General features: G+C 36.6%; 2 protein-coding genes across 20 annotated transcripts in view; one reads left to right on the top strand and one right to left on the bottom strand.

Annotated features, from left to right (window-relative positions):
- Positions 1–27,341, bottom strand: part of ANKS1B (ankyrin repeat and sterile alpha motif domain containing 1B) — a 1,162,364-nt gene that overhangs the window by 829,353 nt on the left and 305,670 nt on the right. For all 19 annotated transcript variants that reach the window (XM_060307139.1, XM_060307138.1, XM_060307130.1 and 16 more), the window contains one exon: positions 22,413–22,556. In XM_060307139.1, coding sequence (XP_060163122.1) covers positions 22,413–22,556 — 144 coding nt within the window. The remainder of the gene's footprint in view (positions 1–22,412; positions 22,557–27,341) is intronic.
- On the top strand, positions 16,111–16,782 carry GARIN6 (golgi associated RAB2 interactor family member 6). The gene has a single exon (XM_030855411.1). The coding sequence runs from the start codon at positions 16,111–16,113 to the stop codon at positions 16,780–16,782; it is 672 nt and encodes a 223-aa protein (XP_030711271.1).

The following is a 27,341-nucleotide window of genomic DNA, read 5'->3' as shown; positions in this document are numbered from 1 at the left end:
ATGTAGGAGCACCTCAATACATAAGGCAAATACTAACAGCCATAAAAGGGTTAATCAGCAGTAACACATTCATAGTAGGGGACTTTAACACCCCACTTTCACCAATGGACAGATCATCCAAAATGAAAATAAATAAGGAAACAAGAGCCTTAAATGATACATTAAACAAGATGGACTTAACTGATATTTATAGGACATTTCATACAAAAACAACAGAATACACATTTTCCTCAAGTTCTTATGGAACATTCTCCAGGATAGATCATATCTTGGGTCACAAATCAAGCCTTGGTAAATTTAAGAAAATTGAAATTGTATCAAGTATCTTTTCCGACCACAACGCTATGAGACTAGATATCAATTACAGGAAAAGATCTGTAAAAAATACAAACACATGGAGGCTAAAAAATACACTACTTAAAAACGAACTGATCACTGAAGAAATCAAAGAGGAATTCAAAAAATACCTAGAAACAAATGACAATGGAGACACGATGACCCAAAACCTATGGGATGCAGTAAAAGAAGTTCTAAGAGGGAAGTTTATAGCAATACAATCCTACCTGGAGAAACAGGAAACATCTCGAATAAACAACCTAACCTTGTACCTAAGGCAATTAGAGAAAGAAGAACAAAAAAACCCCCAAAGTTAGCGGAAGGAAAGTAATCATAAAGATCAGAAATAAATGAAAAAGAAATGAAGGACATGATAGTAAAGATCAATAAAACTAAAAGCTGGTTCTTTGAGAAGATAAACAAAATTGATAAACCATTAGCCAGACTCATCAAGAAACAGGGAGAAGACTCAAATCAATAGAATTAGAAATGAAAAAGGAGAAGAAACAACTGACACTGCAGAAATACAAAAGATCATGAGAGATTACTACAAGCAACTCTATGCCAATAAAATGGACAACCTGGAAGAAATGGACAAATTCTTAGAAATGCACAAACTGCCAAGACTGAATCATGGAGAAACAGAAAATATGAACAGACCAATCATAACCACTGAAACTGAAACTGTGATTACAAATCTTCCAACAAACAAAAGCCCAGGACCAGATGGCTTCACAGGCGAATTCTATATCAAACGTTTAGAGAAGAGCTAACACCTATCCTTCTCAAACTCTTCCAAAATATAGCAGAGGGAGGAACACTCCCAAACTCATTCTACAAGGCCACCATCACCCTGATACCAAAACCAGACAAGGATGTCACAAAGAAAAAAACTACAGGCCAATATCACTGATGAACATAGATGCAAAAATCCTCAACAAAATACTAGCAAACAGAATCCAACAGCACATTAAAAGGATCATACACCATGATCAAGTGGGGTTTATCCCAGGAATGCAAGGATTCTTCAATATACACAAATTAGTCAATGTGATACACCATATTAACAAATTGAAGGAGAAAATCCATATGGTCATCTCAATAGATGCAGAGAAAGCTTTCGACAAAATTCAACACCCATTTATGATGAAAACCCTAGAAAAGTAGGCATAGAGGGAACTTTCCTCAACATAATAAAGGCCATATATGACAAACCCACAGCCAACATCGTCCTCAATGGTGAAAAACTGAAAGCATTTCCACTAAGATCAGGAACAAGACAATGTTGCCCACTCTCACCACTCTTATTCAACATAGTTTTGGAAGTTTTAGCCACAGCAATCAGAGAAGAAAATGAAATAAAAGGAATTCAAATCAGAAAAGAAGAAGTAAAGCTGTCACTGTTTGCAGATGACATGATACTATTCATAGAGAATCCTGAAGATGCTACCAGAAAACTACTAGAGCTAATCAATGAATTTGGTAAAGTAGCAGGATACAAAATTAATGCACAGAAATCTCTGGCCTTCCTATATACTAATGATGAAAAGTCTGAAAGTGAAATCAAGAAAACACTCCCATTTACCATTGCAACAAAAAGAATAAAATATCTAGGAATAAACCTAACTAAGGAGACAAAACACCTGTATGCAGAAAATTTTAAGACACTCACAAAAGAAATTAAAGATGATACAAATAGATGGCGAGATATACCATGTTCTTGGATTGGAAGAATCAACAGTGTGAAAATGACTCTACTACCCAAAGCAATCTACAGATTCAGTGCAATCCCTATCAAACTACCACTGGCATATTTCACAGAACTAGAACAAAAAATTTTACAATTTGTATGGGAACACAAAAGACCCCGAATAGCCAAAGCAATCTTGAAATGAAAAACGGAGATGGAGGAATCAGGCTCCCTGACTTCAGACTATACTACAAAGCTACAGTAATCAAGACAGTATGGTACTGGCACAAAAACAGAAATACAGATCAATGGAACAGGATAGAAAGCCCAGAGATAAACCCATGTACATATGGTCACCTTATCTTTGATAAAGGAGGCAGGAATGTACAGTGCAGAAAGGACAGCCTCTTCAATAAGTGGTGCTGGGAAAACCGGACAGGTACATGTAAAAGTATGAGATTAGATCACTCCCTAACACCATACACAAAAATAAGCTCAAAATGGATTAAAGACGTAAATGTAAGGCAAGAAACTATCAAACTCTTAGAGGAAAACACAGGCAGAACACTCTATGACATAAATCACAGCAAGATCCTTTTTGACCCACCTCCTAGAGATATGGAAATAAAAACAAAAATAAACAAATGGGACCTAATGAAACTTCAAAGCTTTTGCATAGCAAAGGAAACCATAAAGAAGATCAAAAGACAACCCTCAGAACGGGAGAAAATATTTGCAAATGAAGCAACTGACAAAGGATTAATCTCCAATTTTACAAGCAGCTCATGCAGCTCAATAACAAAAAAACAAACAACCCAATCCAAAAATGGGCAGAAGACCTAAATAAACATTTCTCCAAAGAAGATATACAGACTGCAAACAAACACATGAAAGAATGCTCAACATCAATGCAAATCAAAATGCAAATCAAAACTACAATGAGATATCATCTCACACCAGTCAGAACAGCCATGATCAAAAAATCTAGAAACGATAAATGCTGGAGAGGGTGTGGAGAAAAGGGAACACTCTTGCACTGCTGGTGGGAATGTGAATTGGTACAGCCACTATGTAGAACAGTATGGAGGTTCTTTAAAAAACTACAAACAGAGCTACCATATGACCCAGAAATCCCACTACTGGGCATATACCCTGAGAAAACCATAATTCAAAAAGAGTCATGTACCAAAATGTTCATTGCAGCTCTATTTACAATAGCCAGGAGACAGAAACAATCTAAGTGTCCATCATCGGATTAATGGATAAGAAAATGTGGCACATATATACAATGGAATATTACTCAGCCATAAAAAGAAACGAAATTGAGCTATTTGTAATGAGGTGGATGGACCTAGAGTGTGTCATACAGAGTGAAGTAAGTCAGAAAGAGAAAGACAAATACCGTATGCTAACACATATATATGGAATTTAAGAAAAAAAAAATGTCATGAAGAACGTAAGGGTAAGACAGGAATAAAGACACAGACCTACTAGAGAATGGACGTGAGGACATGGGGAGGGGGAAGGGTAAGCTGTGACAAAGTGAGAGAGTGGCATGGACATATATACACTACCAAACGTAAAATAGATAGCTAGTAGGAAGCAGCCACATAGCACAGGGAGATCAGCTCGGTGCTTTGTGACCACCTAGAGGGGTGGGATAGGGAGGGTGGGAGGGAGGGAGACGCAAGAGGGTAGAGATATGGGAACATATGTATATGTATAACTGATTGACTTTGTTATAAAGCAGAAACTAACACACCATTGTAAGGCAATTATACTCCAATAAAGATGTAAAAAAAAATAGATAAGAAACAAGGATGTAGTATATAGCACAGGGAACTATTTATATTTTTAGTGGGATGTGATAATAAAAAATAAAAGAAGCTTCAATTTGAAAACAAAAAACAAAAAACAGTATGATACTGGCACAAAAACAGAAATATAGATCTATGGAACAGGACAGAAAGCCCAGAGATAAACTCATGCACATATGGTCACCTAATCTATGACAAAGGAGGCAAGAATATACAATGAAGAAAAGTCAGTTTCTTCAATAAGTGGTGCTGGGAAAACTGGACAGCTACATATAAAGAATGAAATTAGAATACTCTGTAACACCATACACAAAAATAAACTCAAAATGGATTAAGACCTAAATGTAAGGCCAGACACTATCAAACTCTTAGAGGAAAACACAGGTGGAACACTCTATGACATAAATCACAGCAAGATCCTTTTTGACCCACCTCCTAAAGAAATGGAAATAAAAACAAAAGTAAACAAATGCGACCTAATGAAACTTAAAAGCTTTTGCACAGCAAAGGAAACCATAAACAAGATGAAAAGACAACCCTCAGAATGGGAGAAAATATTTCCAAATGAAGTAACTGACAAAGGATTTATCTCCAAAATATACAAGCAGCTCATGCAGCTCAATATCAAAAAAGCAAACAACCCAATCAAAAAATGGGCAGAGGGCTTCCCTGCTGGCGCAGTGGTTGAGAGTCCGCCTGCCAATGTGGGGGACATGGGTTCGTGCCCCAGTCTGGGAGGATCCCACATGCTGCGGAGCAGCTGGGCACGTGAGCCATGGCTGCTGAGCCTGCGCTGAGTCTGCTCCGCAACGGGAGAGGCCACAGTGGTGAGAGGCCCGCGTACCGCAAAAAAAAAAAAAGGGCAGAAGACCTAAATAGACATTTCTCCAAAGAAGATATACAGATTGCAACAAACACTTGAAAGGATGCTCAACGTCACTAATCATTAGAGAAATGCAAATCAAAACTACAATGAGGTATCACCTCACACCAGTCAGAATGGCCATCATCAAAAAATCTACAAACAATAAATGCTGGAGAGGGTGTGGAGAAAAGGGATCCCTCTTGCATTGTTGGTGGGAATGTAAATTGATACAGCCACTATGGAGAACAGTATGGAGGTTCCTATAAAAACTAAAAATAGAACTACCATATGACCCAGCAATCCCACTACTGGGCATATACCCTGAAAAAAATCATAATTCAAAAAGAGTCATGTAGCACAATGTTCATTGCAGCTCTATTTACAATGGCCAGGACATGGAAGCAACCTAAGTGTCCATCAACAGATGAACAGATAAAGAAGATGTGGCACATATATACAATGGAATATTACTCAGCCATAAAAAGAAATAAAACTGTGTTATCTGTAGTGAGGTGGATGGACCTAGAGTCTATCATACAGAGTGAAGTAAGTCAGAAACAGAAAAACAAATACCGTATGCTAACACATATATATGGAATCTAAAAACAACAAAAAAGAAAAGGTTCTGAAGATCCTAGGGGCAGGACAGGAATAAAGATGCAGATGTAGAGAATGGACTACAGGACGTCGGGAGGAAAAGGGTAAGCTAGGATGAAGTGAGAGAATGGCATGGACATATATACACTACCAAATATAAAATATTTAGCTAGTGGGAAGCAGCCGCACAGCACAGGGTGATCAGCTTGGTGCTCTGTGACCACCTAGAGGGGTGGGAGGGAGACACAGAGGAAGGAGACATGGGGATATATGAATACGTATAGCTGATTCACTTTGTTATACAGCAGAAACTAACACACCATTTTAAAGCAATTGTAGTCCAATAAAGATGTTAAAACTAAAAAGAAAAAAAAAGATAACAATCAAATGTTTAAAATGGATACAGGACTTGTAGAGATTCTTCAAAGAAGATATACAAATGACCAACAAGCATATGAAAATATGCTCAACATCACTTAATTGTTAGAGAAATGCAAATTAACATTACAATGAAATGTCACCTGAAGCCCATTAGAGTAGCTACTATCAAAAAAAAAAAAAAAGAAAATAACAAGTGTTGATGAGAATGTGGAGAAATTGGAACACTTGTGCATTGCTGGTGGAAATGAATGATGTGCGGAACTATAGAAAACAGTCTGGTGGTTCCTCGAAAAATTAAAACTAGAATTTCCACATGATCCAGAAATTTCACTACTGTGTATTTATCCGAAGAACTTAAAGTAGGATCTCAAAGAGGTATTTGCACATCCATATTCACAGAAGCATTATTCACAAGACCCAAAAGGTGGAAACCACCCAAGAATCCATCAGTGGATGAATGGATAACAAAATGTGGTACACAGATACAATGGAATATTACTCAGCTGTAAAAAGGAAGGAAATTCTAAAACATGCTATAATGTGGATAAACCTTCAGGACATTATGCTAAGTAAAACAGCCAGTCACAAAAGACAAATACTGATATGATCCCACTTAAGTGAGGTAGAGTAGTCAAAATCAAGAGATAGAAAGTAGAGTGGTGGTATACTTTAAAATGGTTACTATATTAAATGTGTATTTAACCACAATTTTTTTTTAAGTTCAACAGGGAAATGTACGCAAATGTAACATTTAAAATCAATAGAGAGGGACTCCTCTGGTGGCGCAGTGGTTAAGAATCCACCTGCCAATGCAAGGGACATGGGTTCGAGCCCTGGTCTGGGAAGATCCCACATGCCATGGCGCAACTAAGCCCATATGCCACAGCTACTGAGCCTGCACTCTACAGCCCGCAAGCCACAACTACTGAGTCCGCGTGCCACAACTACTGAAGCCCGTGCGCCTAGAGCCCGTGCTCCACAACAAGAGAAGCCACTGCAGTGAGAAGCCTGAGAACCACAACGAAGAGTAGCCCCTGCTCGCCACAACTAGAGAGAAAGCCTGCGCACAGCAACGAAGACCCAACGCAGCCAAAAAAAAAAAAATCAATTGAGAAAGGCTGGACTATTCAATGAATGGTGCTGGTACAACTGATCATTAATTTGGGAGCGGGAAGGAACCCAGGATAAATTACAGAATTAAAAATACACACTGTATATATATATATATATATATATATATATATGCATATATACTTATACACATTATACGTTTACATTATTATACATTTACAGCCATACCTCATTTTATTGCGATGCACGTAACTGTGCTCACAGATTTTGTACCAATTCAAAGTTTCTGGCAACCCTGCAATGAATAAGTCTATAACTGCCTTTGTTCCAAAGCATTTGCTCACTACATGTCTCCATGTCACATTTTGATAATTCACAATATTTCAAACTTTTTCATTATTATTATATTGTGGTGATCTGTGATCAGTGATCTTTGATGTTACTATTGTAATTGTTTGGGAGCTCCATGAACAGTGCCCAAGTAAAAAGGAAAACAGTGGATAAATGTGTGTGTTCCGACTGCTCCACCAACCAGCCTTTCTATTCCTCTCCTCAGGCCTCCTTTTTCCATGACACAACAATATTGAAATTATGCCAATTAATAACTCTACAGTGGCCTATAAGTGTTCAAGTGAAAGGAAGAGTCGCATGTTATCTCACTTTAAATCAAAGCCTAGAAAAAATTAAGCTTAGTGAGGAAGACACCCTGAACGCTGAGACAGTCCAAAAGCTACGGCTCTTGCGCCAAACAATCAGCCAAGTTGTGAATGCCAAGGAAAAGCCCTTGAAGAAAATTTAAAGTGCTACTGCAGTGAACACACAAATGAGAAAGTGAAACAGCCTTATTGCTGATGTAGAGAGTTTCAGTGGTCTGGACAGAAGACTAAACCAGCCACAACATTTCCTTAAGCCAAAGCCTAATTCAGAGCAAGTCCCTAACTCTCTTCAATGCTATGAAAGCCGAGAGAGATAAGTAAACTGCAGAAGAAAAGTTTAAGGCTAGCAGAAATTGGTTGATGCCGTTTAGGGAAAGAAGCTGTCTCCAAAATATAAAAGTGTAAGGTGGGGCTTCCCTGGTGGCGCAGTGGCTGGGAGTCCGCCTGCCGATGCAGGGGACACGGGTTCGGGCCCCGGTCCGAGAAAATCCCACACGCCGTGGAGCGGCTGGACCCTGAGCCATGGCCGCTGGGCCTGCGCGTCTGGAGCCTGTGCTCCGCGGCGTGAGGGGCCACGGCAGTGGGAGGCCCGCGTGCTGGGGAAAAAAAAAAAAATTAAAGAAAAGTGTAAGGTGAAGAAGCAAGTGTTGATGCAGAAGCTGCATCAAGTTATTCAGAAGATCTAGCTAAGATAATTAATAAAGGTAGCTATACTAAACAACAGATTTTCGATTTAGAGAAACAGCCTTATATTGGAAGAAGAAGACTTTCATAGGTAAAGAGCAGTCAATGCCTGGCTTCAAAGCACCAAAGGACAGGCTGACTCTCATATTAGGAACTAATGCAGCTGGTGACTTCAAGTTGAAGCCAATGCTCACTTAACATTCTTAAAATCCTAGGGCCCTAAAGAATTATGCTAAATCTACTCTGTCTATGCTCTAAAAATGGAAAAACAAATCCTGGATGACAGTCCATCTGCTTACAACATGGTTTACTGAATATTTTAAGTCCACTGTTGATATTATTCAGAAAAAATAAAAATTCTTTTCAAGATATTACTGACAAGCACCTGATCACCCATGAGCTCCGATAGAGATGTACAAGATTCATGTTGATTTCATGCCTGCTAACACAATATTCATTCTGCAGCCCATGGATCAAGGAGTCATTTTGACTTTCAAGTATTACAATTTAAGAAATACATTTGTAAGGCTAAGCTGTCATAGATTATGATTCCTCTGATGCATCTGGGCAGTCAATTGAAAACCTTCAGGAAAGGATTCACCATTCTAGATGCCACTAAGAACATTTATGATTCATGGGAAGAGGTCAAAATATTAACATTAACAAGAGTTTCGAAGAAGTTGATTTCAATCCTCATGAATGACTTTTGAGGAGTTTAAGACTTCAATGGAGGAAGTAACTGCAGATGTGGTAGAAACTGCAAGAGAACAAGAATTAGGAGTGAAGCCTGAAGATGTGACTGAATTGCTGCAGTCTCATGATAAAACTTTAATGGATGAGGAGATGCTTCTTACGAATGAGCAAAGAGAGTGGTTTCTTGAGATGGAATCTACTCCTGGTGAAGATGCTGTAAAGATTATTAAAATGACAACAGGATTTCAAATATTACATAAACTTATTAGTTGATAGAGCAGCTGCAGGGTTTGAGAGGATTGACTCCAATTTTGAAAGAAGTTTTACTGTGGGTAAAATGCTATCAAACATCCTTGCATGCTACAGGGAAATCATTCATGAAAGGAAGAGTCAGTTGATGCAGCGAACTTCATTATGATCTTATGTTAAGAAATTGGCACGGCCACCCCAACCTGCAGCAAATACTACCCTGATGAGTCAGCAGCCATTGACATTGAGGCAAAATCCTCCACCAGCAAAAAGATTGTAACTCTCTGAAGACTCAGATCAGATGATGGATAGTTTTTAGCAATACAGTATTTTTATTGAAGTATAATTGACTTACAATATTATATTAGTTTCAGCTGTATGACACAGTGATTCAATATTTTTATGTATTACAAAATGATCACCACAATAAGTCGTTACCACCTAACACCATACCAATTTATTAGTGTTATCGACTATATTCCCTATGATGCACATTACAACCCCATGACTTATAACTGGAAGACTGTACTTCTTAACCTCTCTTCCTATTTCACTCAGCCCTTCACCCCCTCCTTTCTGGAAACCGCCAGTTTGTTGTCTGTATCTATGAATCTGTTTATATTTTCTCATTCATTTACATTCAATGGTATTTATCTTTCTTTACCTGACATTTTTCTTAGCATGATACCCTCTAGGTCCATCCACGGTGTCACAAACAGCAAGAATATTTTTATGGCTGAGTAATATTCCATTGTGTATGTATATACCACACCTTCTTATCCATTCATCCATTGATAGTCACTTAGGCTGCTTCCATATGTTGGCTATTATAAATAATGCTGCAATGAACATAAGGGTGCATATATCTTTTCAAACTACTGTTTTCATTTTCTTCAGATAAATACCCAGGAGTAGATTTGCTGGATTGTCTGTTAGTTCTATTTTTAATTTTTGGAGACACTGCCATGCTATTTTCCATAGCAACGACAATAGTTTACATTCGCATCATCTGTGCAGGAGGGTTCCCTTGTCTCTACATCCTAGCCAACACTGGTTATTTGTTTTTTGGGGTTTTTTTCTTGTTGTCTTTGATAACAGCCATCCTGACAGGTGTGAGCTGGTATCTCTTTGCGGTTTTGATTTGCATATCCCTGACCACTAGTGATGTTCAGCATCTTTTCATGTGCCTGTTGACTATCTGTATGCCTTCTTTGGAAAAATGTCTATTCAGATCCTCTGTTTACTTTTTAATCAAGTTGTTTGTTTTGATGTTGAGTTGAATGAGTTATTTGTATATTTTGTATATTAACCCCTTATTGGATATACCATTTGCAAATATTTTCTCCCATTCAGTAGGCTGTTTTCTTTTGTTGATAGTTTAGCTCACTGTGCAAAAGCTTTTTAGTTCAATGTAGTCCCATTTGTTTATTTTTGCTTTTACCTCCCTTGCCTGAGGAGACATAACCAAAAAAATATTGCTAAGACTGATGTCAAAGAGCATACTGTCTATGTTTTCTTGTAGCAGTTTTATGGTTTCAGGTCTTGTATTTAAGTCTTTAATCTATTTTGAGGGGTTTTTTTTGTATATGGTGTGAGAAAGTATTCCAGTTTGATTCTTTTGCATGTAGCTGTCCAGTTTTCCCAACACCATTTATTGAAGAGGCTGTCTTTTCCCCATTGTATGTTCTTGCCTCATTTGTCAGAGATTAATTGATCATATAAGTGTGGGTTTATTTCTGGGATCTCTATTTCGTTCCATTGATCTATGTGTCTGTTTTTGCACCACTACCATATTATTTTGATTACTATAGCTTTGTAGTATAGTTTGAAATGAGGGAGCATGATACCTCCAGCTTTGTTCTTTCTCAAGATTGTTTTGGCTGCTCAGGATCTTTTGTGTTTCCATAAAAATTTTAGAATTATTTGTTCTAGTTCTGTGAAAAATGCCGTGGGTATTTTGACAGAGATTGCATTGAATCTGTAGATTGCCTTTGGAGGTGTGGTTATTTTAACAATATTAATTCTTCCCGTCCATATGCACAGTGTATCTTTCCATTATTTTGTGTCATCTTCAATTTCTTTCAGCAGAGGCTTATAGTTTTCTGAACAGCAGGTCTTTTACCTCCTTGGTTGGATTTATTCCTAGGTATTTTATTCTTATTGATGCAATTCTAAATGGGACTGCTTCCTTAATTTCTCTTTCTGATAGTCCATTGTTGGTGTATAGAAACAACATATTTTTGTATATCAATTGTTTATCATGTAACTTTACAGGATTCATTTATTATATCTAACAGTTTTTTGGTGGCAACTTTAGGATTTCTACATATAGTATCATGTCATCTGCAAACAGTGAGAATTGGTTGTTGTTTTGGGGGGGTTTTGTTTTATTTTGTTTTTAGGCCACGCCATGCAGCTTGCAGGATCCTAGTTCCCCGACTAGAGATTGAACTTGTGCCCTTGGCAGTGAAAGTGCAGAGTCCTAACCACTAGACTGCAAGTGAATTCCCAGTGAGAGCTTTATTTCTTCCCCTTTCAATTTGGATTCCTTTTATTTTTCTTTTCTGATTCTTGTGGCTAGGACTTCCAAAACTATGCTGAATAAAAGTGGTAAGTGTGTTCATCCTCGTCTTGTTCCTGATCTTAAAGGAACTGCTTTCTGCTTTTCAGCATTGAGTATGGTGCTGTTTATGACAATTTAGGTATTTTCTAAGACAAAATAGGTTTTCTGTACCATATCAGTTACTTATAAGCCCTACTGGAAGAATCTTTAATAGTCACATTTATGTTCAAGGCAATCTAGGCTTTTTCTATCATGCTACTCAAAATTATTCCAGCTCCGACCCACTGTCCAACTCCAAAGCCACTTCCACATTTTAGTGTATTTGTTACAGCAGCATCCCACTTCTAGGTACCAAAATGTGTGTTAGTTTCCCAGGGCTGCTATAACAAATTATCACAAACTCAGTAGCTTAAAACAACAGAAATTTATTCTCTTATAGTTCTGAATGTCAAAAGTCCAAAATGATTCTCACAGGGCTAAAATCAAGGTATTGGTGGGGCTGGATCCTCTAGGGGAGAATGCATTTCCTACTTTTCAGCCAACTACATTCCTTGGTTCATGGCCACATCACTTCAACCTCTGTATCCATCATCACATATCCTTCTCTGACTTTGATCCTCTATCCTTTTTCTTTTTTAAATATTTATTTATTTACTTACTTATTTATTTTGGCTGCACTGGGTCTTTGTTGTGGCACAGGGGATCTTCATTGCAGCAGGTGGGATCTTTAGTTGCAGCATGAGGACTTCTTAGTTGTGGCATGTGGGCTTCTTAGTTGTGGCATGCGGGCTTCTTAGTGCAGCATGTGGACTTGTTAATTGCGGCATGCATGCGGGATCTAGTTCCCCAAGCAGGGATCAAACCCTGGCTCCCTGCATTGGGAGCACAAAGTCCTACCCACTGGATCACCATAAGGACCATTGGGCTCACACTGGGTCCACCTGAATAATCCAGGGTATCTCCCTACCTCAGGATCCTTAACTTAATCATATCTGCAAAGTCCCTTTGCCATGTAAGGTCACATATTCACAAGCTGTAAAGATTAGATATGGGCATCTTTGGAGGGAATTAATCTGCCTACTACAGCCATGTCCATTATTAACTGAATTCTGTTTAAAATGTTTAACTCATATTTTCACTTACATTGTTTTAAGCACTGCCCCCACTGAATGCTCATCTTACTGAACTAACATTTTTGCCATTTCCATATTTCAAATGTTGGTTCTTTTAAAAGTTTTGGCAAGAAGAAATTCAGCAACAGAATAAGATTATGTATTGCATCACAAATTCCCAGAGCTGTTAATATCTGAATAATTCTTTATTATTTTTGTTTGGAATATTTCCAAAGTATGTAGTAGTTTTATTACAGGGGAAAAGTTAAACCCCTATCCAAAACCGTAACTATTCTGGAGTTAAACGATACCTAAAGTATCATCTCAATGTCAAGGATGACAAATATAAGGCCCAGGGAGGTTAAATAATTTACCCAGTGACACAGACTCTTATGTAGAGGAGAAGGAACATAAATTTATTTTAAGAATGTCTAATGACTAACTATGAAAAGCTAAGAGCTGCTGCATTTACATAAAAATAATTTATTAAAAAAAATTTTTTTATTGAAGTTATAGTTAATTTTCAGTTTTGTGCCAATCTCTGCTGTGCAGCAAAGTGACTCAGTAATACACACGTAGACATTCTTTTTTTATATTCTTTTCCATTATAGTTGATCACAGGATATTGAATATAGTTCCCTGTGCTCTACAGTAGGACCTTGTTGTTTACCCATTCTAAATGTAATAGTTTGCATCTACCAACCCCAGTCCATCCCTCTCCCTCCCCGCTTCCCCTTGGCAACCACAAGTCTGTTCCCTTTGTCTATGAGTCTGTTTCAGTTTTGTAGATAAGTTCATTTGTGTCATATTTTAGATTACACATATAAGTGATATCATATGGTATTTGTCTTTCTCTTTCTGACTTACTTCACTTAGTATGCTAATCTCCAGTTGTATCCATGTTGCTGTAAATGACATTATTTCATTCTTTTTTATGGCTGAACAGTATTGTGTATACGTATACAATCACAACTTCTTTATCCATTCATGTGTTGATGGACATTTAAGTTGTTTTCATGTTTTGGCTATTGTGAACAGTGCTGCTATGAACATGGGGTGCATGTTACCTTTTGGTACAGAAACAGGCATACGGATCAATGCAACAGAATAGGGAGCCCAGAAATAAACCCACACACCTATGGTCAACTAATCCTTGACAAAGGAGGCAAGAATATAAAATGGGAAAAAGACAGTCTCTTCAGCAAGTGGTACTTGGAAAGTCGGACACCTGCATGTAAATCAATGAAGTTAGAACACACCCTCATACCATGTACAAAAATAAACTCAAAAATAAACTCAAAACATACATAAGACATGACATCATAAAACTCCTGGAAGAGAACATAGGCAAAACATTCTCTGACATAAATCGTACCAATGTTTTCTTAGGTTAGTCTCCCAAGAATTTATTAATCTCAGTTCCAGGTAGATTTTTATTTAGCCATCTGAGCTTCTTAAGTATTGAAGCAAATATTAAGATAGTTTTCTAAATACCTAGAGGAATTTAAGATAAACTTCATCAGACTCATGAAAATAGACATATTTGCCAGAACACTACACTGATACTCATAGTTACCAGGCCAAGTAAGAGAGGTTCTACTGTTGTTGGTCTAATAACCGGTTAGGAAAAAATCCTGAAAGTCCTTAGGCTCTACAAGTAATATAGCTTCTGGTTTCCCTGGAGACAAGGCAATTAGCTCAGTGGTCTAGTGGAAGCCTAAGATAAATATCTTATAACATACGTGCACAGCATAAAAGTGTTTTTAAGAAAATCGGTATATCTTCACTTTACTTTTTAAAAAGCACCTAAATTAAATTATACTGTATCCAGTGGTACCTACTCCTTTCAACAAATACCAGAACCTCTTGGATACATTTGAAAGGTTAGTTTGATTAGTAAACGTATGTTAGGCTTATTCTTTTTGCTAATTATAAATAATGTAGACGTGAAGTGGAAATCAAAATATAAAGACTTTGGACAGGCCAGTAAGAATTGCTATTGATATGTGACTAGGCCTCTCAATAAATAAAGAATAAAATATTCATATTACCAGAAATAACCAGATACTTCAATATGAAGGGAAGAAAATGTTCATTTTTACTTACAGAACTGAAGACTCAAAAACTATGCTTTATGTGCATACGTATGTGCGTGTTATGTATATTGTCATGCCAATAAAGATATTTTAATCTTACTGAATTTATAATATTTATAATAGCTGGCAAAATTTCTCAGAACTTTTTTAGTAGGCCAATTTGATAATGAGTAAAGAATAGAGCATAAATGTGATGTTTAAGGCTCTTTTCACCATGTAGTCAGGGTACAGATGTCTAGGGAAAATCTCAGCATTTTGAGGGTGTGTCAAAACATAAAATTTTTGATGGCTGTAAAAATAGATATTGTTAATAAAAATAGCTTTACTCTTCCTGTTAATAGAAATAATATCCTAATAAAAAAATAGAAATTATAAAGAAAATAAAATTTACACCATCCAGAAATAAGTACTTTAAACATTTCACTGAACATATTATACTTTCATACCCATACACAGACGATTTTACATAAATTGGACCACAAGTATAAAGCTAGTTCGAAATGTTTGTTTTGCTCTTTTTCTTAAAAAAAAAAAATCAGGTATATCTTTTCATTTCAATAAATAGGGAACTACATAATCATTCTTACGGCTTCAGAGTATTCTTCCATAGAATGCTCCATAATTTATTTAACCAAATCCTCACTGTAAGATATTAATCCTGTTTATGATATTTTTTGCTACAATAAACCTTGATAAACATTCTGTACATCCAGCTTGTTTACCACCTTGTCCAATTCTCTTTAAGGTAAACTGCCTACAATTAATTCTAACTGTCTGCAGTTAGAAGTGCTGGATAAGACAGTATGCATGTTTTAACTCATACCTAACAGAAAGTTTGTCTAACCCTTTCTGAAAGCAATTTGTCAGTACGTATTAAGATCCTTAGATCCACCCATGGGAGGAGGGGTGGTCTGCTGATCTGTGTGGCCTTGTGAGGGGTTTAGGCCTAGTTGGAAGCTACAGTTTCTGGAGGAGAGGTGCAGTGGAATTACGACTGAATACCAATATCTGTGCACATCAACATCTGTGCACCCTGCTATCTACTGGGGCCTCAGCCTCTGCATGTCCTGACGTCTCCATGCTCTAGGCAGGGCACAGTCAGGTCCAGGAGCAACTGTCTCTAGCACTGAGCAGTTAGTAATCAGCTCCCCCACCCTGTCCTCAGTCACTCAGAGACAAAGCCTGCAGAAGACCACTGCTAGCCCACCTGCCAGCGAGACCAGGGAAACAGGACGCCCTGCAAGGTGTGGTAAGGAAGGTGCGGAGGAGCCTCTAGGAGCTGTCTTGATAAAAGATAGCGATGAACAGCCAATATACATTACCATACTACAAAGCTGAAGGCAGCCTTGCAATGAGCAAGTTTAATACCTCCATGGGGAAACTGCAGCGACACCTGTACAAGGGGGAGTACCCTATATTCCACTATGCACCAGTGTTTGAGAGTGACTTTATACAGGTCAGCAGAAAAGAAGAAGTGATTGATGTGCACAACTGGGCCCGAATGGTGACTGTCGGCATCGTTCGTACCAGCCCCCGCCTCACACTACCTGATGTCATGCTGCTGGCCCGACCAGCTGCTATCTGTGATGACTATAACAGATATGGCCCTGCCACCCAGGAAAGAGGTAAAAAGCCTACACAGATCTTAGAGCTAACCAGGCTGCTTCCCTTGAAGTTTGTAAAGATATCCATCCATAACAGTAAAAAACAACAGCTCCACCTGAAGCTTACCACTGGCCGCTCTTTCTACCTTCAGCTGTGTCCCCCTTCAGATACAAGAGATCTTTTCATTCAGTGGGAAAACCTCATTTACATCCTGAGACCACCAGTGGAGGCTTACAGCAGCACCCAGGTCATTCCATATAGGGACACTCTGGACATAACTGGGTTTGAGGAAGAGAGTAAGGGCCCAGTGGTAAGCACTCCGCAATCTCTAAAAGACGAGGCCAAGGTGCTTAGGGAGAAGAGCTAAAGGTCCTGCAGAGGCTTTGGTACACAGGCTCACCTGGAAAATACATGGATTTTTGGAAGGACTCAGGGCCAAATGAGCCTCATTTGGAGGCCATGGCACACTGAGGAGGTTCCTAGTACTTCTCCAAAGTGTTTCCCAAGGCTGTATTTCAGAGATTCCTTAGCTGTCAGCAACCCTTAATTTCATATCCAATATTGTATTGCCATCTGCAGCATCCTGACCATCCAATCTATTCTTTTTTTTATGTTTCTCTAGCTTTTCTCATTTTTTTATTGGAGTATAGTTGTTTTACACTGCTGTGTCAGTTTCTCTATACAGCAAAGTGAATCAGCCACACATATACATATATCCCCTCTTTTTTGGATTTCCTTCCCATTTAGGTCACCACAGAGCACCAAGGAGAGTTCCCTGTGCTGTACAGTAGGTTCTCATTAGTTATCTATTTAATACATAATAGTGTATATATGTCAATCACAATCTCCCAATTCATCTCACCCCCCCCTTCCCCCTTGGTATCCATACATTTGTTCTCTACGTCTGTGTCTCTATTTCTGCTTTGCAAATAAGATCATGTATACCATTTTTCTAGGTTCCATAGATAGATAGATAGATAGATAGATAGATAGATATAGATAGATAGATATCACATTAATATATTTTTCTCTTTCTGACTTACTTCACTCTGTATGACAGTCTCTAGGTCCATCTACATCTCTGCAAATGACACCGTTTTGTTCCTTTTTATGGCTGAGTAATATTCCATTGTATATATGTGCAACATCTTCTTTATCAATTCATCTGTTGATGGACATTTAGGTTGCTTCTATGTCCTGGCAATTGTAAATACTGTTGCAGTGAACATTGGGATGCATGTGTCTTTTTGAGTTATGGTTTTCTCTGGGTATATGCCAGTAGTGGGATTGCTGGGTCATATGGTAGTTCTATTTTTAGTTTAAGGAAACTCCATACTGTTCTCCATAGTGGCTGTATCAATTTACATTCCCAACAACAGTGCAAGAGGGTTCCCTTTTCTCCATACCCTCTCCAGCATTTATTGTTTGTAGATTTTTTGACGATGGCCATTCTGATTGGTGTGAGGTGATACCTCATTGTAGTTTTGATTTGCATTTTTCTAATAATTAGTGATGTTGAGCAGCTTTCCATGTGCCTCTTGGCCATCTGTATGTCTTCTTTGGAGAAATGTCTATTTAGGTCTTCTGCCCATTTTTTGATTGGGTTGTTTTTTTGGGTTTTTTTTGCGGTATGCGGGCCTCTCACTGTTGTGGCCTCTCCCGTTGCAGAGCACAGGTTCCGGAGGCGCAGGCTCAGCGGCCATGACTCACGGGCCTAGCCACTCCACGGCATGTGTGATCTTCCCGGACTGGGGCATGAACCTGTGTCCCCTGCATCAGCAGGCGGACTCTCAACCACTGTGCCACCAGGGAAGCCCTGTTTGTTTTTTAATATTGAGCTGCAAGAGCTGTTTATATATTTTGGAGATTAATCCTTTGTCCGTTTATTCATTTGCAAATATTTTCTCCCATTCTGAGGGTTGTTTTTTCGTCTTGTTTACGGTTTCCTTTGCTGTGAAAAAGCTTTGAAGTTTCATTAGGTGCCATTCGTTTATTTTTGTTTTTATTTCCATTTCTCTAGGAGGTGGGTCAAAAAGGATCTTGCTGTGATTTATGTCATAGAGTGTTCTGCCTATGTTTTCCTCTAAGAGTTTTATAGTGTCTGGCCTCACATTTAGGTCTTTAATCCATTTTGAGTTTATTTTTGTGTATGGCGTTAGGGAGTGTTCTAATTTCATCATCCAATCTATTCTTGAACATACTCCAACCCAGCTAAGCTGACATGTTGCCGAATGTATGTCTCCCTGTGACTGCCTTGTACTGATTTTTGTATACATCAGTGACAGTGAGATGTGCACAATTTGCTAGTAGCTATCAAAATATTAAAGCACATACCACCTGACCAGCAGAAATACTAACAAAAGTGTATTTTAGTAAGTGTTCTCACTGACACAAACTGTCCAAGCAAATTGGATGATCATTGTGGTCACTGTGGAGATACTGTAGGGGGCACTGTTGCATCAAATGGGAGAGTGGACTTGAGAGCTCAAAATTCTTATAAGCTCTTTTGTTTAGCTATAGGAATAGAAGGGAGCAGTCTTTCTGGTCTCACTTTATTTTACTTGTCTTTCCCTAGGCAAATGCTACCTATTTCTATGGAAGGAATCAAGATCAAGTGAGCATCAGGAGCCTTCACATAAACCCTGAAGTGTTTGGGGCCACCTATTATGATTATGCTGGGGAGGAATGAATTCATCATGCCTCCCACTTATACTGCATTTAAGAGTTCACATAATTCTGCAGTTACAAAGCCTACAGAGCCTGATAAAAGGAGCAATTGTAACAACAGGCACCACCACTGGTGCTGTGCATATGACTGCAACCATGTTTGCAGACTCAAAAGAGAAACACAGCCCCAGCAGGAGCAGCCTTCCTAGATCCAGGAGGAAGTACAGTCAGCATGGTCATAGTGGTTGCTTTCAACATGTCTTAATATTGTTGTTAGCAAGGACTGCAAGTCCTCTTGTCCTCAGAGGGTACTTCTAGCCCATCAATAAGAGCTGTTGGCATCTCCCCATGGTGCAGCATGAGTATGGTGATTGCAGGAGCAGAGACTGCTGGCAAGCATGTTGCAAAACAGCTAAAGACTTAGTATCCAGACCCCTCAGCTCAACCTTACCGAGTGAAGGCTACATGAGTGAACAGGATGGTGAACAGAGGGTCTCCACCCATCAGGACTGACTCTTTAGGAAAGAGCCTCAAAGCCCTGCACTGCACATGGTGCAGAGGTGGACATTTCATCTAAGATGGTGGAGGAAAGCAATATCATCCACCATACAACTCAACTCAAATTCTCTGCTCTAATAACATGCTCTATTAACAGGAAAGGGTAGTAATAAAACTAAATAGGGATTTACAATCAGGCTCTGAACTATCTGTAACCTTCCCTTCACTTGATATTGTGATTAAATGAACAGATGACAGAATAAAATGCTAAAGATTACTCTCAAAGATCCCGATCCATCTATGATCTACATTTATTAGCCAAAGAAAATTCTAAAACTTCCAAAATACATAACCAGGGACAGAAGCAACCAATAGGAGGCAGGACAAGGTAAATTAAGCCTAGAAAGCAACATGACATCAAAGTTTTAAACTATAAATGTATTAAGCTATACTAGTGTGCCAACCATTGCACATTAATTTTGTTGTGAAATATAATAAAGTATTTTTATAGTTTTGCACCATCACACATTAAACATTTTATTGTAATTATATATATATATGGATGTGTGTGTGTGTATGTATATATATATATACACACACACACACACACACATATAAATGTTAAAGGGGAGCTCATCACAAATTGAGAACATTAGTAAAAGAAGGCTAGAAGAGAACGCTGGTAAAAGAATTCTACTTTTGATTTGTTAGATTGAAGACATTAAAAAAAAACATACTGCATCTCAAGTAAATTTATAGATTTAATGCAGTAACAATTAAAATCCCAATAAGAATACTTTTTAAACTTGACATAGTAATTATAAAATATAAATTTAAAGAGCAGGCAATGTCAGTTAATAGTTTTAATACAATAATGATTTCTCCTGCCATATATATGTACAAATATCAAAAGGGGGGTCATTGTTTTTAAAAATAGGAAAATTAAGAGGTTCAGAAGAAACCCCACGCCAAACAGGATGAAATATAATGAAAGTAATGGGAGTTATTGCCAAATGGAAAGTCATAGAAAAACCATATATCAACAAGTTAAAAAGAAATATAGAGCCATATTTGAAATTTGTTAAAAGGAATTCTGGATGAAATGGATCAAAAAAATAAGACCAAGAAGTTTAATGAATTTGATAGTTTAAAAAACTACACAACATACGCTCATACAATATTAAGAAAAAAAGAAAAGCTGCAGGCTGGGAAACATTTTATGGTAAATGTAACTACTAAAATAGTAATACTCAATACCTATTGGAGCAATGCAAGTCTCCACAGAAAAATAGTCAAAGAAAAATATTTTAAAATTGTAAACCAAAAGCAAGTTACTACCAAGCCTACTACCAAACCTAATAAAACAAAATAAATTAAAATTAAAAAAATAAAAGTAAATGTTAGTAAGGTAATGGAGAACCCAGATACAGCCATATATTACTGATAGCTTAGAGCCCTACTACTTTATAAGAATTCTACTTTTAAAATACAAAGGTGTTAATTTTATAAAACAAAAAAATAGGTAAAAAATTCAATTATTGGTAAATTGTTAAGCAGATAAGAGAATATTAATAAAATTAAAACCTATGTTTCTTAATTTCCTTTCTCGTACACCCTTCTGTATATGAGGTAAAACTCTACACGTAAAAACTTTAAGTGAAGAAATGAAACCCTACAGAACATACACATTTGTTTATTATTTAATTCAACTACTACTTAATTCTGACAACATGCCAGGAACAATGTTGGCATTAGATCGGAGACACCAAGCAACACATAGTCTCTACCTTTATGGATCTCATAGCCCAGTATATATTGATAATAATTCTTTAATGGTTAGTATAAATTGTCATAAAGTTCTATAAATAGTTCATATTAAGGTGAAGAGTTTCTTTAAGTACTATATGCTGATTTGATTATCCCAGTTAGTGTGCTACAATAAATTTATATTGTAATTTGGGTGGCTGTGACCAAATTATGACATACATGTAAAAACATGTAATGGTTTCTTACACAAAACTGTTTCATATTTGTTGCAAAACAGAAAATAATATTTTTGAGATGAGTTATTTTCTGTCCTAGATTATTTTTGCACTCATGTTCTACGTGGCTACATATACATACCTTTGCCATTACACTGTTTTTCATATTAAGTGCTTTTTCGTCTTCATGTAGAGATATTTTCTTTGTGGCTTCACATTTCCTAATTCTGTTTGGCTTATTTTATTTATTTCTGAAACTCCTCTAAGGCCTCGCAGACCACAGTACACAACAAAAATTTGAAGGTGACACAATAGAATTAAAAGTGACTTAATGAGTAGTGAAATGATTTCAAAATTGTAAATGATGTTTTAGTGTTCTGGTCTCATTTTTGAATTGTAGTGCATAATCTTCAGTGGTACACATTATTCTATGATATTCCATTGTGCTAAGAAAAATAATCACTGCTGCTTTTAAAGAGCTTTCATATGCTTCCTTTTAAATCATTTTTATTATTATTTAAATATAAATTGTGATTTAATTTCAAAATAGCATTTTTTAATGAAATATTTCCAAATCATAGATACTAAAACTTCATAAACAACTCAATTTTTCTGGAACTAGCATCATGACAAAAATAAAACAAGCACAAAAATTTATATAGACTATGTGTTTGCATATGCATACATGTACAGCTAATTACATAAGCATTTTACTGACTTTCAACTGAAGAAAAATTACGAAGTGAAGAAGACACTAATTGGATTTGCAGAGGGGAAGAAAAGAAATTTACTTAAAAACATAGGCAACCATTTTTATGTTTTATTGTACCTTAAGAAAGCAAACCATTACCTGTGCAAGAATGGGGAAGCCAAGGTTCCTACAGCCATTACAAGGAGTTAATGCTTCCCAGAGTCCTGAGGGCCCACAAGTGTTTTCATCATCATCTTCTTCTTCCACTTCTCCTGGTGACAAATTTATTGTAGATGAAGTTCTCTGAAATTAAATTTATATGTCTATATTAATTATATCAATGTATATATTATATCAGTGTCATTTAGATATCTTAACATCAATTAAATTACATAAATTTCTTATGGTGTATGTTAGCAAGCAGAAGTCAGCTTAATTCTAGCCATAGTTATGTGGCTGTGCCACGTGAATCAGCCAGAAAGCATGTATAATTCAACTCGAAGTTGAAAGTGAAAGAAAACTGAAAGTGAAAAAGCTGGATGAAAAAGACTGGTAAATTACAAAGTTTGTATTGAAGAACAGGACATGGAAATGACCCAAGAAAATACAGGAATAGCAACAAATGAGAAAAATATTATGATTTCTAATGCAATCAGAGAAATAGCATGAAAATACTTTATTGAAACAGGAATTGATAAAAAGCCCATTTTTCACTATCACCAAAATGATAGTCTCCTTTCTGAAAAAAACATGAGCTTCATAAAATTTTGTGTTATACATATAAGAGGGGTAATACTTTTAAAATTAATAATAGGACTTCCATGTTAAACATACATATTTACTTTTACTACTTCCCAAATCCCACTTAAATGACAGCAAAACTTTTGTAAAAATGGTCTAAACCATAAGGACAAGGACAACTGGAGGGATGTTAGCAGATGAGCAATATCAAGAAAACGTTTAGATAATGATAAACAGATGATTTATCAAATTAACTTAGCAAACTTGAGAAAACTGAAAACAAAGTGCCTGCAAGGAGGAAGAATAAGAAGCAGATCTATTCATGATTCAACACCCTCAAAAGGGGTTAAGAATTAGAGAGACTGACTACCTGTGAAGGTGTAGGTGCTGGTGGAGCTGAAACAGAATGGAAACTCCACCTCAGCCAGCTGAGAAACTAAACCTTTACCACCTGACAAGAAATTGGAGGTTTACATTCTGATGAGGTTGAAGCAAAGGGATTATGAATTTTAAGAATCTATGTACAATAAGCCGAGGGGTGCCTCGTTAAAAACAATGAAATTAAGTGAACATCTATGTAGTAAATGAAGATTCTCAACCTACCCCAGTGCCTTCCCACATTTGTCTTAGAGAACATGAGAGCTAAGTTCATATCCTCCAGGTAGGATCCAAGAATATATTCCTCTCTGCAAAAATGGACCTCTCAAGAAAAGTGATCTGTACGTATTTAGGAAAATGGTGGGGCATCTATGCCTTAATGCCTACTGTGAAGCCCCCTCTCTACAAACTCCATCCACATAAACAGTTCCTAATTTTTTAGTTAAATATGAACAAAAACACAAGGATCACCACATATTGGAAGGAAACCTTTAAAACAAGGGTCCCAACCCCCAGAGACCCCTGTTAGGAACTGGGCCACACAGCAGAAGGTAAGTGAGCGAAGCTTCATCTGCCGCTCCCCATCACTCGCATTACCGCCTGAACCATCCCCCTCCCCCCATCTGTGGAAAAACTGTCTTCCATGAAACCAGTCCCTGGTGCCAAAAAGGTTGGGAACTGCTGCTTTAACAGAACAACATAAATATACAGAAAAAAGTTATAAATAATATCCGCAGAGAGATAGAAGATATTTGCATCCCTAAAACAAGAACAGAATGCTACAAAACAAATAAATGCATAAAATCCAATAGAACCGCTGGAAAATAAGTCACAGCAAATTTCCCAGAGGACAGAACAAAAGATCAAAAGACATTAAAAGTTAAGAAAATTAGGGGATCAAACGAAGAATGCTTCATGTAAAGGTGAGAAGAAGTTGTCAAAGTACAAATGCAAGAAATTTTGTCAGAACTGAAGAAAAATTCCACATTCAAAGAGCCTGCTGAATACTCAGCAGACTGAATTTTTTAAAAAAACTGGAAAGACAGTAAGTTTGTCTAAAAATATTCAGAATGTAGTGTTCAGTGTACAACATTGATAGATCATGATTACTGAAGTTAGTAAAGATAGTTTACATTCTGAATTATAAATAGCACCCACCTCCCCCCAAAAGCTGTTACTTTTAAAAACAGAAAATAAGACTTCATAAAATGACTGATTTTTATATTCACATCTTAAATTTCCCTTTATCAATTTTCAATAACTGAGAAATTATGAACTTCAGTAGTCCTTCAATCAGTTACTGTCTGTAAGATACAATAATAACAATAGCTACAATCTATTGAACACTCTATTATTCATTATTTTAATTCACACAATGCTTTTAGGCCAATACTAAACTAAGGCACAGAGAAGTCAAGTAAAACCCAAGGTCAAGAGCTGGTAAGTGACAGAAAAAGGATTCTAATCCACACTACCTGACTCTAGAGCATGTATATGTTTGATCAATGCTGTCTACAAAAATGAACAGAATGATCAAATGGGCATCTCCTTCACCAACTAATGATCAGTCACTGGTCTGACCATCATGGTTGACACGTACGGCTCTATAAATGATTACATACTTGGCTAAGAATTATCAACATTTTATAGATTAATCAGTTTTCTTCCTCTGTCTCTTTCTCCTCCACAAAGAAAAACTCTGCTTATGTCTCTCCCCAGCTCATAAATCTCCATTTCCCACTGTACAGCAAATAATATCAAAATTCCTTAATATGGCTCAAGGTTTCATGATCAAACTATTTTTCAGTTCTTTTTCTTACTCTATTTTACTCACCCCAGACTATACCCAAATGGAATTGTTTACCCTTTCCTAATCTGTTCCATGTTTTGTTCATGCCCCCACCTCACTTCTCCATATAGCTATTGTACTGGTTAAGAGTTTAGGCTCTAAAATTAGTCCTGGATTCAAGTTCTAACTCTCTTACTTATTAGCCTACTTAGTAGTGTAATTTTCATCAGATATGACCACTGTCCCCCTCACTTACCTCACCTATGCAGTGGGAAAATAGTACAGTAGTACCTCCCTCAGAATTTTTTCCTGATAATAAGGTAATGAATATAAAGTGCCTGAAACATAGTAAGGTTTCAGTAAATATTAACTACTGTCTTTAGCTATTATTCTCTTATAATCCCATTGATTCCTCAAAATACAGTTCAGATTTCACCTCTTACGTATATTTTCCAAATTTCCCACAAATAGAAATGATGTTGCTCTCTTCTGAACGTCTATAGCTCTTTCTGAGAGTTTGTGTATTGTGTTATTTCACACACACTTTGAGATGATAGACTGCATCATCTCTCTGGCAAAGAGCAAAAGCCTTGAAGTCAAACAAACATACATTTAAGATATACAAACAGATATACATTCCTGGCTCTGCCACATGCAAGTTGTGTGACTGAGCAAATCACATAATCTTACTAATCCTCAGTTTCCTCATCTGCAAAGCAGGCATAATAACAGTTCTTACTTGATAGGGCTGTATGCGGATAAAATTAGTTGCTTGACAGCAACTGGTTCATAAAAAATAAACAATAAATGTTGCTTTTTTTAATTAAACTTTATCCTGAAAGAGTTTTATACACACACACACACACACACACACACTCACACACATACATACTCAACTTACTTATCCAACTTAATTGTAAGTTATCTGAAAGTAAACATGCCTTATTCACATTTGTATCTCTTACAATGTGTTGTGCATAATGTAATGTAATAATTATTTATTAAATAAATCATTAAATGAATTTCAAACTAACATTTTCATCTGACTACCTAAAAAATTTTACTAACATTAAGAGGTGTATATAATTGCATCACAAATCTCATTATTCTTATTTTAGTTTTATTTTATATTAACCATTGCCAATAGCATTAGCAGAAATAACAAAATTTATCAGTGGTTTAGTACTGCCCCCTAAAGTCAGTATAGATGTTAGCTGTGTACAACCATAGTTCTCCACTTCACTGGTTTACAATAAAAGATGCCTGGGAAAGATTTTATCAAACTAAATTATATATGGGAAAGAAGTTACATAAACACACTTAAGTTCACAGTTTCCTTTATTTCAAATGCCTTTCAAACTTTTTACTGGAGATCCAATTGTGTTCCTAAAGTTCCAGATGCCAGGAAATTCTTCCACAGAACATAAACCTAAATTTTCATAGTTTGGGCCTATTAGCTTTCTGGTTAATGCACAGTAATTATGCAGAAGAAATACTAGACAAGTTCTACATTGTTTCAGAGGATAAAAGTCATAATACATAAATACTGTGGGGAGACAAATTTGAGCTCAATCAACGAAAAATACTTCTAGAATAATTACATCAGTCTAACATTGAAGAAATGGAATTTCCTTGTGATGTAAGATATATATATATATTATGTATATAAGAAATATATATAATATTAAAATTATGTTACACAAAAATGTTTTATGTAAATATTTTAATTACACATATTATAATTGTATAATTATACACAATATATTATATCATTTTCACATATTTTATGTTAAACATAATTATGTTTATATAATAACTATATATAGCATATAACAACTATGCTATTTGTTACATATAAAAACATAATTATATAATAATTATATATGGTTTATAGTTCAGAAAATGTTTTCAGATATGGAATAGCCCAATAAAGTAGGATAGGAGTTATCCCTATTTACAAGTGAAGAAACTAAGGTTCACAATGTTACTCAATTTGCAAGGTCATCCTACAAATGACGGCAGATTATAATACAAGTCCTCTGACTCTGGGTCCTATAATCTTTCTATAACACTACTAATTAGAAGGAAGTTTCTAATTACTAGAGCTCTTCAAAGGGACAAGAAATATTCAACATATTCAGAATATCGCAAAGGAATTTCTGTGTTATGTTACACTTTGT

This window comes from Globicephala melas, chromosome 10 (genome assembly GCF_963455315.2).
Source record: "Globicephala melas chromosome 10, mGloMel1.2, whole genome shotgun sequence".
NCBI classification, from domain to species: Eukaryota; Metazoa; Chordata; class Mammalia; order Artiodactyla; family Delphinidae; genus Globicephala; species Globicephala melas.
Note: the sequence above shows the minus strand (reverse complement) of the source record. Positions and strands in the feature narration are given on the sequence as shown.